At 40.7% G+C, this 16,089-nt stretch overlaps 1 protein-coding gene across 1 annotated transcript in view; it reads right to left on the bottom strand.

The window, feature by feature from the left end:
• The window catches only part of LOC132385060 (placenta-expressed transcript 1 protein-like), a 52,102-nt gene that overhangs the window by 21,510 nt on the left and 14,503 nt on the right, over positions 1-16,089 (bottom strand). The window contains exons 2-4 of the mRNA XM_059956760.1: positions 7,464-7,696; positions 2,765-2,945; positions 1,495-1,547 (exon numbers count right to left, since the gene is read on the bottom strand). Coding sequence (XP_059812743.1) covers positions 1,495-1,547; positions 2,765-2,945; positions 7,464-7,623 — 394 coding nt within the window. The 5' untranslated portion in view covers positions 7,624-7,696. The remainder of the gene's footprint in view (positions 1-1,494; positions 1,548-2,764; positions 2,946-7,463; positions 7,697-16,089) is intronic.

Raw genomic sequence — 16,089 nt, 5'->3', positions numbered from 1 at the left:
GATTGGGGAGCATGCCTTATGAGAATAGGTTGAATGAACTTGGCCTTTTCTCCTTGGAGCGACAGAGGATGAGAGATGACCTGTTAGAAGTGTATAAGGCTTTTTCCCAAGGCTGAAATGGCTAGCATGAGAGGGCACAGTTTTAAGATGCTTGGAAGAAGGTACAAAGGAGATATCAGGGTAAGTTTTTAACGCAGAGAGTGGCAAGAGCGTGGAACGGGCTGCTGGCAACGATGGTGGAGGCTGATCTGTTAGGTCTTTAAAGAGACTCCTGTACAGGTATATGGAGCTCAGAAAAATAGAGGGCTATGTGTAACCCTTGGCAATTTCTCAGGTAAGGACATGTTGGGGACAGCTTTGTGGGCCAAAGGGCCAGTATTGTTCTGTAGGTTTTCTATGTTTCTATAACAGTTATGGTCACCCATGTTGTAAAGACACTGCCCAGAAGAAGACATTTCTGTGGAAAAATTTGCCAAGAACAATCATGAACAAGGATAAGGAGGAGGAACCCAGGTCAGTTTGTCTCCTTTTAAGATGACTCATGTCCAACTTATCTAAAGTGCTCCATTAACTGTTCCAGCCAAGAAGAATTTGTCTTCTTCTGAATTATATCATGTGGGACAGAAAGGGAAAGACAGTAACTTTGCAGATTCGGCATATCATCTAGAACTTTGACAAACCTCTACAGCTGCACAGTGGAGAGTATTCTGACTGGTTGAATTATGGCCTGGTAGTGAAACACCAATGCGTTTGAATGGAAAAGCCTGCAAAAGGTGTTCAATGCAGTCCAGTCCATCACAGGCAAAGCCCTCCCCACCAATGAGCATATTTACAAGGAACACTGCCACAAGAACGCAGCATCCATCAAGGATGCACATCATTCAGGCCATACTCTCTTCTTGCTACTACCATTGGGCAATAGATGCAGGAGCCTTAGGTCCCACACCACCAGGTTCAGGAACAGTTATTACCCTACAACCATCAGGTTCCTGAACTGGCTTGGATAACTTCACTCACTTAAACACTAAACTGATTCCACAACCTATAGGGTCACTTTCTGGGACTCTACAATTCATGTTCTCTGTATTATTTATTACTTATTTATTGTTACTATTATTTGCTTTTTTGTTACTGCACAGTTTGTCTTATTATGCACACTGGTTCTTTGTCACTCTTTGATTGTATAGTTTTTCATTGATTCTATTGCGTTTCTTTGTTCAACTGTGAATGCCTGCAAGAAAATGAATCTCAAGGTAGTAGGTATATGCTGAGATATACATACTTTACTTATACATACAGTATGCATTATTTGATGAGATATTTACTTTGAACTTCACCTTGGTTTATTGAGGGCAACAATGGGAAGAAACTATGAGTTTTTTTACCATTACCTCTTAAAAATAACAAGCAAGCACAGTTAAAAGAAATCAACAAAATGTTCTTTAACATACAATAACTATCCATTTTTCTATTGAAGAATAAAATAAGTCTTACAGTTAATCATTTTTGTCTGGAAATATGTTTTATTGTCCATCATGGCATAAGCCCTAGACAAAGATGGAAACACAGATATGTTACAAGTCATTCATCATAATTACTTATTAAACAATTCAGTTCACCCAATGGACTAGAGGACAATGTTTAAAATATTTCCATGAATATAGATCTAACAGGGATCTGTTATGATGTTAAGTTCTATTTTAGGCTTTAGTTTGGTTCCAGAATAGTTAATTGATTCTAAAAATGCACAATAGGAATAATTATCAATATAATTTATTGTCATTGAGCAGATTGAGATAATACAATCAAAGAATGAAAGTTCTGGGTCCGAAACATTGACTGTTTATTCCTTTCCATAGATGCTGCCTGACCTACTGAGTTTCTCCAGTATTTTATAAGGGTTTTATTTGTATTGTTATTCTGCACCCAGAATAATGATTTCTATAAGATAAAGGGTTAACTGTGAGGTATGAGGTTCTTTAGAAAGAATAAAGAGTTTCTAGTTTGTTCAAAGGTGTGTTAGTAAAGATCCAGTTTTCTTCCATTTGGGACTGGCTATCTGTTGTCTCAAAGCAGAGCCAATCAATAGTTGGTTCTCTTATTTAATACCCAATTTCTTCCTGACTTTTGATTGGTTATGCTGTGTGCAGGTAGATGTTGTGTAAACCTTACAGTTCACTGAAAATATCTTTGATATTTATACACTCAGTGTCCACTTTATTAGATTACAGGAATGGAACCTGTTGTGGTCTTCTACTGCTGTAGCCCATCCACTTCAAGGGTCAGCATGTTGTGCATTCAGGGATACTCTTCTGCACACCACTGTTGTAACGTGTGGCTTTTTGAGTTACTGTCACCTTCCTGTCAGCTTGAACCAGTCTGGCCATTCTCATCTTACCTCTCTCATTAATAAGCCATTTTTACCCACAGAACTACTGTTCAGTGGATGTTTTTTGTTGTTGTTTTTTGCACCATTCTCTGAGATTGTTCTGTGTCCAAGTTGCAGAATATCAGCAGTTTCTGAGATACTCAAACTATCCCATCTAGCACCTACAATCATTCCATGGTCAAAGATACTTAGATTTGCTGCTTAGATATTTGCATTAATGAGTAGGAGTGCAGTTGTAACTAAGAAAGTGTTCACTGAGTGTACATGCACTGCACAAGCCCCAGTTACTGATCAGGATCACTCAGTAATTCAATGCACGTCATGGGCAAGCCAATTTGTCAGAACCTATAATATGAAGATTAAGTGAAACAATACCTGAACTCAACATAAGCATAGTTTTCACTAGATGAAGTCCATCGCGCCTCCAAATTTGAACTGGTCTCTTTTAAAATTCCAGAGCAATTTGAGGTATTATTTTCCCAAGTCCCAATGATCGAATTATTCATGGAAGCTGATAGTGCTACTTTTACTTCGTTTTGCAATCCTGAAACGGTAACTGCGAAGGCAAAAGAGAGTTAATATTTCCACACAAAGGAAAGGAGTTAAGTAGCAGCACAATTGAACTTTGAAGGATTATTGGTTAACTTTCCATTACGTCAACATTTCACCATCAATGTTGTCATACTTGTAATTGTGATATACTTGTAAGAATGAGTCAATGGCAGATTAAAATGGACTTTATTTGATACTTTACCTTTTTCAATTGCAGAACTTGGCAGACCTATGAAACAGCGTTTTGCATTATCCCGAGGGCTTCATGACTCTGTAAGTATTGTATGCACTTTTGGGCCCTTCATATTAGAAAGGTTGCACTGATAGAGAGGAGGTTCATGAGGATGATTCCAGGAATGAAAAGGTTAACATATGAGGAGAAGTGTTTGATAGCTCTGGGCCTTTACTTGTTGAAGTTTAGAAGAATGGGGGGGGGGTTCATTAAAACCTATCAAATATTGAAAAGCCTAGATAGAATGGACATGGAGAGGATGTTTGCTATAGTGCGGGAGTCTAGAACCAGAGAGCACAGCTGAGGGATGTCCATTTAGAATAGAGATGAGGAGGAATTTCTTTAGACTGAGGATGGTGAATCTGTGGAATTCATTGCTACGGACGGCTGTGGAGGCCAAGTTATTGAGTATAATTAAATTGGAAGTTGATAGGTTCTTGATTAGTAAGGGTGCCAAAGGTTACAGGGAGAATAGAGGAGAATAGGGTTGAGAGGAATAATAAATGAGCCATAATGGAATGGCAGAGCAGACTCAATGGGTCAAATGGCCTAATTTTCCTCCTGTGCCTTATGGTTTTATTCCAGAATGCCAACTAAATACTGTTTGAGCAACACACACAAAATGCTGGAGGAACTCAGGCCAGGCAGTATCTATGGAAAAAAGTAGACTCGACATTTTGGGCTGAAACCCTTTGTCAGGACTGTTGTGTGGGAAAATACCAGGAGGTCAGCAGTTTCTGAGATACTCAAGCCACCTTATCAGGCACCAATAATCATTCCAAGGTCCAAGTCACCTAGATCACTATTCTGATGTTTGGTCTGAACACAACTGAGCCTCTTGACCATGTCTGCATGCTTTTATGCATTGAGTTGCTGCCACATGATTGGCTGATTAGATATTTGCATTGAAGAGCAGGTGTACCTAATAAAGTGGCATCTGAGCGTATATTTCATATTCGTAGTGATTCAGCTTTCCACCTGCTACTAAAGGTAAATTATAAATTAGGGTGAAATGTCCTCAACCCCCTTTCCAAAATTCTAGCCCTAACATACCTTTGCTTCGAACAACTTTCCTAGAGTATTTGGACCTTAACCAATATTCCACTCCAGATTTTTACCAGCACCATACTTCTGTTCACTGCACAAAACTTCTGTTCACTGCACTAAACTTTTGTTTAGTTGTCTGTCTCAAGAAGACGTTAGTCAAGGCTCCCAATGACACCAAAGCAACTAAACCCAAAGGCACGAAACTCCCTACTAATTGCAACAGGCTTAGTTTTTTATCATCCATTCGTAAGCTGTGCCTTGGTCACTTTCAGATTTCTATCTATAACCAGTATGATAGATGGACTCTTGAATTCACAATCTACCTCATTATAGTCTTACACTTTATTGTCTACCTGCACTGCCCTTTCTCTGTAGCTGTTACATCTTACTCTACATTCTGTTATTCCTTTACCTTGTTCTACCTTAATGTACTGTGCAATGATTTGATCAGTTTGAAAAATATACAAGATAGGTTTTTCACTGTATCTCAGTATATGGGACAACAGTAAACCAAATCCATTTCCAGTTTCATTGGCACTTTGGATACCTTCAGTTCACAAAATATATTATATAAATGCAAAACTTTTCTGCCCCTGTGTCCCCAACACAACCAGCACTTAGTCCTCTCACTGTCATTTCCTTCACAGCAGCACAAGCCTGCAGTAGCTCCGTATCACCTAATCACTTTTTATATTAACAATAAATCAAGCTGCTCCATTAGCCATGGCTGGACCACTTCTCCTGATACATTTTTGCACCATACACTGTATTCACTGTCTGGTATGGAGAGGCTACTGCACAGGACCGAAAGAAACTGCAGAAGGTTGTAAATCTAGTCAGCTCCATCTTGAGCACTAGCCTACAAAGTACCCAGGACATCTTCAAGGAGCAGTGTCTCAGAAAGACAGGGTCCACTATTAAAGACCTCCAGCACCCAGGGCATGCCCTTTTCTCACTGTTACCATCAGGTAGGAGATACAGAAACCTGAAGGCACACACTCAGCGATTCAGCAACAGCTTCTTCCACTCTGCCATCCAATTCTTAAATGGACATTGGACACTACCTCACTTTATTTTTGATATACAGTATTCCTGTTTTTGCACATTTTAAAAAATTCTATTCGATATGTGTAATTGATTTACTTGTTTATTTATTATTATGTTTTATTTTATTTATTATTTTTTTCTCTCTCTGTGCTAGATTATGTATTGCATTGAACTGCTGCTGCTAAGTTAACATGCAGGAGATAATAAACCTGATTCTGATTCTGAATGCATCAATTTCTTGTCATCCATCATACTTCTGAAACTGGTTTCCCAATTCTCCATAAAAGTTTAAAGGTATCTTTAAATATAAAAAAATGAATGAAAATACTTTGAATGTTACTGAAAAGGACAATGACCCAAAAATTGTGAAAATTGCACATTGGAGCAAAGGGTGACCAAGGAATAGATAATAGTTATTATATCATCTTGGTTAGTTCTATTTTTGTCACTAAGTTCCTCATCTTGTTATAAATTATTTGCACATTCAGATAATGAACCTGAACCATTTTTCCAGCTTGGATTCTAATTTTAGTTTTCTTCTCTATCTGTACGTCCCTTCTTGTCAGACTCTGACTATCACTAAAACACAAGAAACTCCAGATGCTGCAATCCACATCAGATGAGGGGTGTCAACTTGAAACATTGATCATTTATTTCCCTCTATAAATGCTGACTGGTCTAAGGAATCCAGCACTTCATCTGTTGCTCTAATTATCATTACACATTTCACTGCTGTTTGCCATAACTTGTAAGCATTTTTTAAACATCCTTTCATTTAAACTTTCTAAATTCATCCCATTCCACCAACCACATCCAAGAATGTGCCGTCCTACTGTTTGGTATAACACTTTGGCCCTAATCATTTGCTTCACTAGAGACTGTCTCCAGCCTGACTTGAGTGAAGCCACCTTCCAGTACAGCAACTCTCAAAATCAGAATCAGAATTGGAATCAAGTTTATTATCACTGACATATGTAGTGAAATTTGTGGTTTTGTAGCAGTAGTACATTACAATACATAAAAATTACTACAATTTACAAAACAAGCTAACTAACCTCTCCGATCAGTGATGTCACAATTAACTCTTTGATCTTATGCACTTTTATGCCTCTTTATCCAAAATGCTTTGGATTTCTACAGATTAGCTCATTTAGTGGATGAGTATTCGTTTGTTTTCTGTGCTGCTACTTCATTAACCATTTGGTTTCCTTTCTGTATTTCATGTTTGTTATAACTCTAATAAAATGATTTCTTGTTCTTTAACACATGTACAGTTTCCTTTGTCTGTGAATACACTCTTAGTCTTGGGGTGGGCTTTACCTGAAACATTGACCATTCCTTTCACCCCACCAGGTCCTGCCTGACCCACTGAGTTCCCCCAGTAGATTAGTTGTTGCTTCAGATTCCAGCATTTTTTAAACTCTTGTGTCTCTGTTGCTTAAAATCATATTTTTACAATACTTGAACAATTGGGAAGATTCCCTCTGAAACTTTAATATGGCTCATTTGTGAATTAACATTTAGACAGAAGCAAGTTTTGGAGTTTGATATACTTCTTACAGAGGGTTATCCTTCTCCATATGAACAAGTTTTTTACCGGGTCTGTTGTGTTTAGTCATAGAGTTAACAGCTTGGAAACAGGCTCTTCGGCCCAATTGGTATATGCTGACCAAGATACCCTATTAGGCTCATAACCTACTAAACCATTCAAATCCTTGTACCTGTCCAAGTGCCTTTTAAAAGTTCTAATTGTATCACCCACAGCCTCTTCCTCTAATAGCTGATTCCGCATACAATAGATATCAACCTTCATGTAGAAAAATGGCTACCCCTCAAGTTTGGGTTAAATTTCTCCCCTCAAAACTGTACCTTCTAACTCTTGATTCCCCAACCCTGGGAGAAAAACTGAGTCCATTTGCCCTTTCTATGTCCACCATGATTTTATACACCTCTGTAAGATCACCCCTCAGTCTCATACTCTCCAAGGAATAATGCCTTAAATCTCATTCCCTGTTTCCAAACATTAATGAACCTTCGTCCAAGTATAATGCAGGATGAAGACAAAGCAGAAAAACTCAGGGAAAACGATAGCTTCCACAATCTCAAATGAAACTCATGCTTGCTAAGACAGTTTTAAAGTAATGTTGAAAGTTTTATAACAGATTGAACAAGTTGTGATATCAAGCAATAACTTACCATTGTAGGTTGTGTTGGGCTTATACACTGCTGGACTGATGGTAAAAGTAAAGCTTTCTTTATCCGTTGCATTTTCTAGCATGCAAATAGCTTGCTGTGAATAGCTTGGTGTACACTGAAGAAATAAACTTAGAAGAAGCACAGGTAGAATTGAAGCCATTTCTCTCTGCTGGGAGCTCTCTGAGTGCTGAAGAGGTGAAGTATCAGTAGCAGATGTAGTTCTGCTGACTTCTCTGTGATTTAAAGGAAGTCCAGATCACCTCCCACAGGTTATTCAAATTTAATTCATTTGAATATCAATGGTACTATCTGTTGGCATTTTCCGGTTCTGCAACATTTTTCACTTCTGCTGAAATTGAATCACTGATGATCGTTGAGGTTCCCTGTACACACTGACCAGTTCCACTCATATATCATTCAAACAATTAAAGCTGACTGTATCTTCTGAGTCTCATTGGCTGAAATGTGGAAATCTACAGTGTCTCCCAGAAGTTGTAAAAAAGTTTTTGGTACAGTCTGATGCAATTACAGAACTAACAGAGGAGAAGCAATATATAAGCAATGTCACTACTGATGCAGTTTGAACATTCTTTAAACTTTCAGTCAAGTTCCAATAGGTGGCAGACAAGGTATGGAGTGGAAAAGGCTCAAATCAGAATCAGGTTTATTACCACTGACTTATATCATGAAATTTGTTGCTTTGTGGCTGCAGTACAGTGCAAGACATAAAAAAAAAAATTACTTGGTTAAAATAAATAGGTAATAGATAAGTAGAAATGTAAGCAAATAGATGAACAAACAAACAAATAAATAAATACACATATAAATAGATAGTTGCAGCGCCAAAGATGTCGACGGTAACCTGCCTAAATGACTATGATCCTGTGGCATTAACATCACCCATTATGAAATGCTATGAGAAGCTGGTCACGGGGGTGCATTAAAGCCTTTGTCCTGGCTAACCTGAACCCTAATCTATAAAACAGTAACTCTAAACTATAAACATCAGGAACTGTAAACCGTAAACAAACTACAAATGCAGATAATAGATAGCAATAATAATACAAAACACACAATAAATATAAATACACCAGATACACACATAGCTTGATTGTATGTCTATAAAGTGACACAAGGCTGTAAATAAGGTGACTGATGAGAGACAATAAAGCAAGACCATAAGGCATAGGAGCAGAATTAGGCCATTCAGTCCATCAAGTCTGATCTGCCATTCCATCATGGCTGATCCTGGATCCTACTCAACCCCATACACCTGCTTTCTCACCATATCTTTTGATGCCCTGACCAATCAGGAAACTATCAACTACCGCTTTAAATATACTCCACTGCAGTCTGTGGCAGAGCATTCTACAGATTCACTACTCTCTGGCTAAAAAAAAAAATCCTCCTTACCTCTGTTCTAAAAGGTTATCCCTCAATTTTGAGGCTGTGCCCTCTAGTTCTGGATAACCCTACCATAGGAAACATCCTCTCCACATCCATCCTATCTAATCCTTTCAACATTCGGTAGAATTTAGAGTCAGCCACTACAGAAGAGATGAAAGACAGATGGAGCTAGGTGGGAGAAGAAAACAGTGGGCGAAGTGTGTTGTTAGTAGGTGGATGGTGACAGGAGTGGGATGTTGAAGTGGAAGTGATGGAGGACTAGAAGTGGTGGTGTGGGATAAAGAACAGAAATGTGATGCCCAGAGGAGAATTGAGAAAAAAGGGAGAGGAGAGCACAATAAGTAAGGATTCCCTGAAAATAGAAAATTCAATATTTACACTATTGGGTTGTAGACTAGTAGTAGTGTGATCGCTCAAGTCAAAAACGATGTTCTCCTAAGTGTTTGACTGTAATGGAGGACGTTTGTGCATGGCTTTGTTTGACGTGGGGAGGCTGATCCACCATACTGTTCCTGATATATCAGGGTCAGGGTCCAGTGGCATGGAGTGTAAGATGTCTGGGGACCCTGCGCTGCTGCAGCCTTCCGCCACCTTCACTACCATTGAGATGTGTCATTATCTTCCACCAGCTCCACCACTGAGGCCTTGGTTGGATTGCCCTGTCTGGGACCTCCCCCTTGCTGTTACCTCTATATGTTACCCTACCAGGAGCTAACCTGCAGACAGCATCAGTCTTGGGATCTCAGGAACTCATAAACCTCTCCACCATGACAAGGTGACAATCCTCAGAGAAGAGGTTGTAGACTAATCAGGCAGAATATGAGATTTCCATCTTCAAATTTGTGCTGGGCCTCATGCTGTCAGTGGAGGAGGCTGAGGACAGACAGACTAATTATGGAGGGAAGTGGAGTCAAAATGGCTGCCAACCGGAAGCTCAGGTGGCCAATAAGACTAGAGGTTCCTGAATGGCTGCACAGATTGATAGACCCAATTTCATGCATCTGGCCCACATCCCTCTATATAGTTCCCTCCATGTACCTGTTACAAGGATTACGCCTTTATAATAATGATCAGTTAGGCACAGAGAAAACCTGTATTTACTGACAGCTACCTTAATTGTCTCAGTTCCCAGCATGTGAATTTATAAACTGACTAACTAATATTGATGCTGGAGATATTGTAATGAGAGATGCAGAGATGGCAGAGGAACTCAATGAGTATTTTAGAAACATAGAAAACCTACAGCACAATACAGGCCCTTTGGCTCACAAAACTGTACCGAACATGTCCTTATCTTAGAAATTACTTAGGGTTACCCATAGCCCTCTATTTTTCTAAGCTCCATGTACCTATCTAAAAGTCTCTTAAAAGACTTATCGTATCTGCCTCCACCACCGTTGCTGGCAGCCCATTCCACACACTCACCACTCTCTGCATAAAAAACTTGCCTCTGACATCTCTGCACCTACTTCCATGCACCTTAAAACTATGCTTTCTTGTGGCAGCCGTTTCAGCCCTGGGAAAAAGCCTCTGACTATCCACATGATCAATGCCTTTCATCATCTTATACACCTCTATCAGGTCACCTCTCGTCCTTCGTCGCTCCAAGAGAAAAGGCCAAGTTCACTCAACCTATTCTCATAAGGCATGCTCTCCAATCCAGGCAACGTCCTTGTAAATCTCCTCTGAACCCTTTCTATGGTTTTCACATCCTTCCTGTAGTGGGGCGACCAGAACTGAGCACAGTACTCCAACTGGGGTCTGACCAGGGTCCTATACAGCTGCAACATTACATCTCAGCTCCTAAACTCAATTCCACGATTGATGAAGAGACCGCTTCATCGAGCACCTCCACTCCATCCGCCAATAGCCAGCTAAACATTTTAATTCCAATTTTCATTCCTGTTCTGACATGTCAGTCCATTGCCTCCTCTTGTGCCAAGATGGGTCCACTCTCAGAGTGGAGGAGCAACACTGTATATTCCATCTGAGTAGTCTCCAACTTGATGGCACTAATATTGATTACTTCTTCCAGTATTTTTTTCTTCCCACTCCTCTCTTCTTCTATTTCCCATTCTGACCTTTCACCTCTTCTCACCTGCCTATCACTTCTCTCTGTGTCCCCTCCTCTTTCTCTTTCTCCTATGGTCCACTCTGCTCTCCTATCAGTTTCCTTCCTCTCCAGCCATTTACTTTTCTCACCCACCTGGCTTCACTTCTCATCTTCTAGCTGGCCTCCTTCCCCTCCCCCCACATTTTATTCAGACATCTTTCCCCTTCCTTTCAGTTCTGAAGAAAGTTCTTAGCCAAGAACAGTAAAGGCCCTTTCCATAGATGCTGTGTGACCTACTGAGCTCCTCCAGAATTTGGTGTGTGTTGCTTTGGATTTCCAGTATCTGCAGACTTTCTCGTGTTTATGATTTGTCTCTCCACCTCTGATCCCCTGAGAAGGACTGGGTCATGAACCTTCGGATTCCTCCTCTTGTAGGCAATAATCAGCCCTTTGGTTTTGATGACATTGAGTGAGAGGTTGTTGTTGTGGTGGTACCATTCAGCCAGATTTTCATTCTCCCTCCTATATGATGATTCATCACTCCTTTCACCTCTGCCCCTGTCCCTTTTGAAATATCTAAATCCCCAAAAAATGCAGCAACCATTCCTGCTGTTGTGACCGACAAGTCTCTATAATGGCCCCAATGTTTTAGTTCCAGCTCATGGTCCATATCATCACCCTTGTTTCTGATACTTTTTGAATTAAAATAAACACATTTCAACCCAAATGACTGCAATCATGCTCTATTCACTGTGTATCCTTCCTCACAGTCTCACTAAAGAATGCATTTACCTTTACATCAACTGCTCCATCCTCTGATATATCATTCTAGTTCCCATCCACTGACAACCTAGTTTAAATGGCTCTAACACACTTCCACTGAAGACACCTCAAGTTCAGTGTAGCCAGTTCCTTTCATACAGGTCATACCTTCCCCAAAAGAGATCCCAATGACCAACAAATCTAAAATCCTGTCCCCTGCACCAATTCTTCAGTAATGTATTCATCTGCAATATCTTACCCTTGCTGTCATATGGTACAGGCAGCAATCCAGAGATTATTACCCTGGCAGAGTAATATTGCTTCTTAGCTTCCTTCCAATACTCCCTATATTCACTCTTCAGGACCTTAACCCTTTTCCTAGCTCTGCCATTGATACTATTGTGTCAGAATCAGGGTCGGGTTTAATATCAGGTATATGTTGTGAAATTTGTTGTTTTTGTGGCAGCAGTACATTGTAATGCATAATAATAAAAGATCTGTGAATTAACAGTATATGTGTGTGTGTGTGTGTGTGTATATATATATATATATATATATAGAGAGAGAGAGAGTAATTCACAGATTTTATTATTTGTTGATATATGTAATAAATAGTGCAAAAATAGAAATTAAGAAATCATGAGGTAGTGTTCATGGCGTCAATGTCCATTCAGAAATCGGAAGGCAGAGGGGAAAAGTCTGTTCCTGAATCAGGCTCCAGAACTGGTTCAAAGAGGGTGTGCCTTCAGGCTCCTGTACCTCCTTCCAGAAGGTAGCAAAGAAGCGGGTATGTCTTGGGTGATGTGGGCCCTTAAAGATAGATCCGCCGTTTTAAGGCATCACTCCTTGAAAATGTCCTGGGTGCTACAGAGGCTAATGCCCATGATAGATCTGACTGTGTTCACAACTTTCTGCAGCTCATTTTAATCTTGTGCAGTAGACACCAGCCCCCCCCCCCCATACCAGACAGTGGTACAACCAGTTAGAATGCTTTTGATGGTATATCTGTAGAAATTTGTGAGTGTCTTTGGTGACATACTAAATCTCCTCAAACTCCTAATGAAATATAGCCACTGTCATGCCTTATTTGAAATTGTTCACTTTTGACCCCTCTATGAGGACTGGTGTGTGTTCCCTCATCTTACTCTTTCTGAAGTCCACTATCATTTCTTTGGTCTTATTGACACTGAGTGAAAAGTTGTTACTGTGACGCCACCCACCTAGCTGATATATCTCGCGCCTGTACACCTTCTCAGCACCATCTGAAATTCTGCCAACAATGTTTGTGTGATCAAAAAATTTATAAATGGCATTTGAGCTGTGCCCAGCCACATAGTCATGGGCGTAGAGAGAGTGGAGCAGTGGGCTAAGCACACATCCCTGAGGTGCACCAGTGTTGATTGTCAATGAGTTGGAGATGTTATTTCTGATCCACACAATGTCAGGCTGCTCACTCTTCTTATTACTGGTAGTTCCAGGTCCCTTTGTTCTACAATACTCCTCAAGGTCCTACAGTTCAATGTACCTGCTGAATCCTTTGAGAAACATCCTCACTGTCCATACCCTGTCCAATGTTAACATCTTCAAACTTACTAATCAATTTTCATCCAAAAAATATATGCATGTCACAGAGATCCTAATATTGACCCTTGTAGAATGCTATTTGTCACAGATTTCCAGTCAGAAAATCACTCATCTATCACTACTGACCAATACACTTCTGAATCCAAATTTGCAAATTCATTATCAATCCTAAATAATTTCTATATTCATCTCTGGAGATAGATTATCTACTCCCATCTTTTGAAAATCTTGATTATACATCTTCCCACTTTGACACTCCTAAAACTGCTATGTCCTCTCTCAGTTCCTCAAACTCTGCCACATCATTTCTCAGAATGAGGCCTTCCATTCTAGAATGCCTTCACCACCATACAGGGTCCTAAGAGGTAATACTTCACCTGTGAATCTCAAAAGCTCATCTATAGTATCTCATGCTTCCAATATGGCCTCCTCTACATCGGCAGGTTGTGAGACCGCTTCATCGAGCACCTTCACTCTACAGATTGTGTGACCACGTCATCAAGCAGCTATACTCAGTCCATATCAAAAGGTAAGGTATCCCAGTGGCTACCCATTTCAATTCAACTTCCCATTCCCATACTGACATGCCACAATGAGGCCAAACTTAGGTTGGAAGAGCAACACCTCATATTCAGTCTGGGTATCCTCCAATCTGATAGCATGAACATCGATTTCTCAAACTTCTGTTAATTACTCCCTCTCCCCGCTCTCCCTTTTTGTATCTCTCAGCCCTTCTCCTTACCCAGCCGAAACCTCACTCTGGATCGTGGCTGCCTACAGGAGGATGGATGAGTTAGGCTAAATATCCTATGTCCTTGCTGTATTACTATGACTATGATTCTTTTAGCCGCATGATATGATAACCCTTTCATCTCAAACACTGACTAAGTGAACCTCTCAGACTACATTCAATGCCAGATCATTTCTTAATTCACCCCTCTCTATCTCTCTGCACCCCAACACTTTGGCCTCTGTATTCCCTCTCCTGGTGGCATTATAATGCAATATAACATGCAAGCGGAACAAGTGCTACACCTGCCCTTACACGATCTCCCTCCTGGCACTTATCCTTGCAAGCAGAACATCTGCCCTTACACTTCCTCCCTCACCACCATTCAGGGCCCCAGACAGTCCTTCCAGGTGAGGCGACACTTCACCTGTGAGTCGGCTGGTGTGGTATACTGCATCCAGTGCTCCCAGTGTGGCCTTTTATATATTGGTGAGACCCAACGCAGACTGGGAGACTTTCGCTGAACACCTACGCTCTGTCTGCCAGAGAAAGCAAGATCTCCCAGTGGCCACACATATTAATTCCATGTCCCATTCCCATTCTAATAAGTCTATCTATGACCTCCTCTACTGTCAAGATGGAGCCACACTCAGGTTGGAGGAACAACACCTTATATACCGGCCGGGTAGCCTCCAACCTGATGGCATGAACATTGACTTCTCTAACTTCCGTTAATGCCCCTCCTCCCCTTCTTACCTCATCCCTGATATATTTAGCTTCCCCCCCCCCTTTATTTTTCTCTCTTTCTGTCCATCACTCTGCCTGTTCTCCATCTCCCTCTGGTGCTTCCCTCCCCCTTTCTTTCTCTCTAGGCCTCCCGTCCCATGATTCTTTCCCTTCTCCAGCTCTGTGTCCCTTTTGCCAGTCACCTTTCCAGCTCTTAGCTTCATCCCACCTCCTCCGGTCTTCTCCTATCATTTCGAATTTCCCCCTCCCCTCCTACTTTCAAATCTCTTAGTATCTTTCCTTTCAGTTAGTCCTGACGAAGGGTCTCGGCCCAAAACGTCGACAGTGCTTCTCCCTATAGATGCTGCTTGACCAGTGTTCCACCAGCATTTTGTGTGTGTATTGCTTGAATGCAATAACAGCTCCTTTTGATCTGTGAACATCTAGTGGTGTTCTTCCACAATAACCAAGTACAGTGAAGAAACAGAAATGTAAAGCTGCAACAAGGGGTCTGTGCAGAATAAACAGTTTACAGAGGGTTAGGGTTAGGTGGGGAGAGAGGAGAGATGAAACAATTAAATCCTTATTGAAAACTTAATTGATTGTTTGGTCTATGGATAGTGGGAGGGGAAGGTGGGAAAGAACAGCTGTTGCGCTATTTTTAAATCCTGTTGCATCCTATGCTCCCATGAAGAAGAGTCATAGGAAGAAAAGTGGTTTCTTGGAGATGAGTTCTTAATTGAGTACTGATGAAGGATCTTGCCCGAAATGCTGACTGGCCATTTCCTTCCAAAGGTATTGCCTGACCTGCTGAGTTAGTTCTTCCACAAGTTATTTTGTGTTATTCATTGCAGCAAACACCACCAAGTGTGGGTGCTATCTACAGGAGAAGCCTGTGATTGGGGGAGAAACCCAGAAAGTGGGAATGCTGTCTATAGAAAGAACCTGTCATTGATGTTAGATGTCAATGATCTGGATGATGAAATTGATTGCAATGTGGCCAATTTCTGGACAATACAAAGTGGAGGGGAAGGAAGTATTGAGGAAGGAGGAAGTTGATAGGTTGTGGGAACACTTTGGCGTTGAGTGACAGCAGTTAAGTGAAGTTATCCGCTCTGGGTTAAGAGCCTGATGTTTGAACCTGGTGGTGTGGGACCTAAGGCTCCTAAGCCTCCATCTTGATCAGAATTGGAATCAGGTTGAAGATCATTGGCATATGTCGTGGAATTTGTTGCTTTGAGGCAGCAGTTCAGGGCAATATATGATTATGAAAAAACACTATAAAGTACAACAGGAAATATATATAAAAATTAAATTAAGTGCAAAATGAGAGCGAAAAATATGAGGCAGCATTCATTATCCAT

The sequence above is a fragment of the Hypanus sabinus genome, chromosome X2 (genome assembly GCF_030144855.1).
Source record: "Hypanus sabinus isolate sHypSab1 chromosome X2, sHypSab1.hap1, whole genome shotgun sequence".
NCBI classification, from domain to species: domain Eukaryota; kingdom Metazoa; phylum Chordata; class Chondrichthyes; order Myliobatiformes; family Dasyatidae; genus Hypanus; species Hypanus sabinus.
Note: the sequence above shows the minus strand (reverse complement) of the source record. Positions and strands in the feature narration are given on the sequence as shown.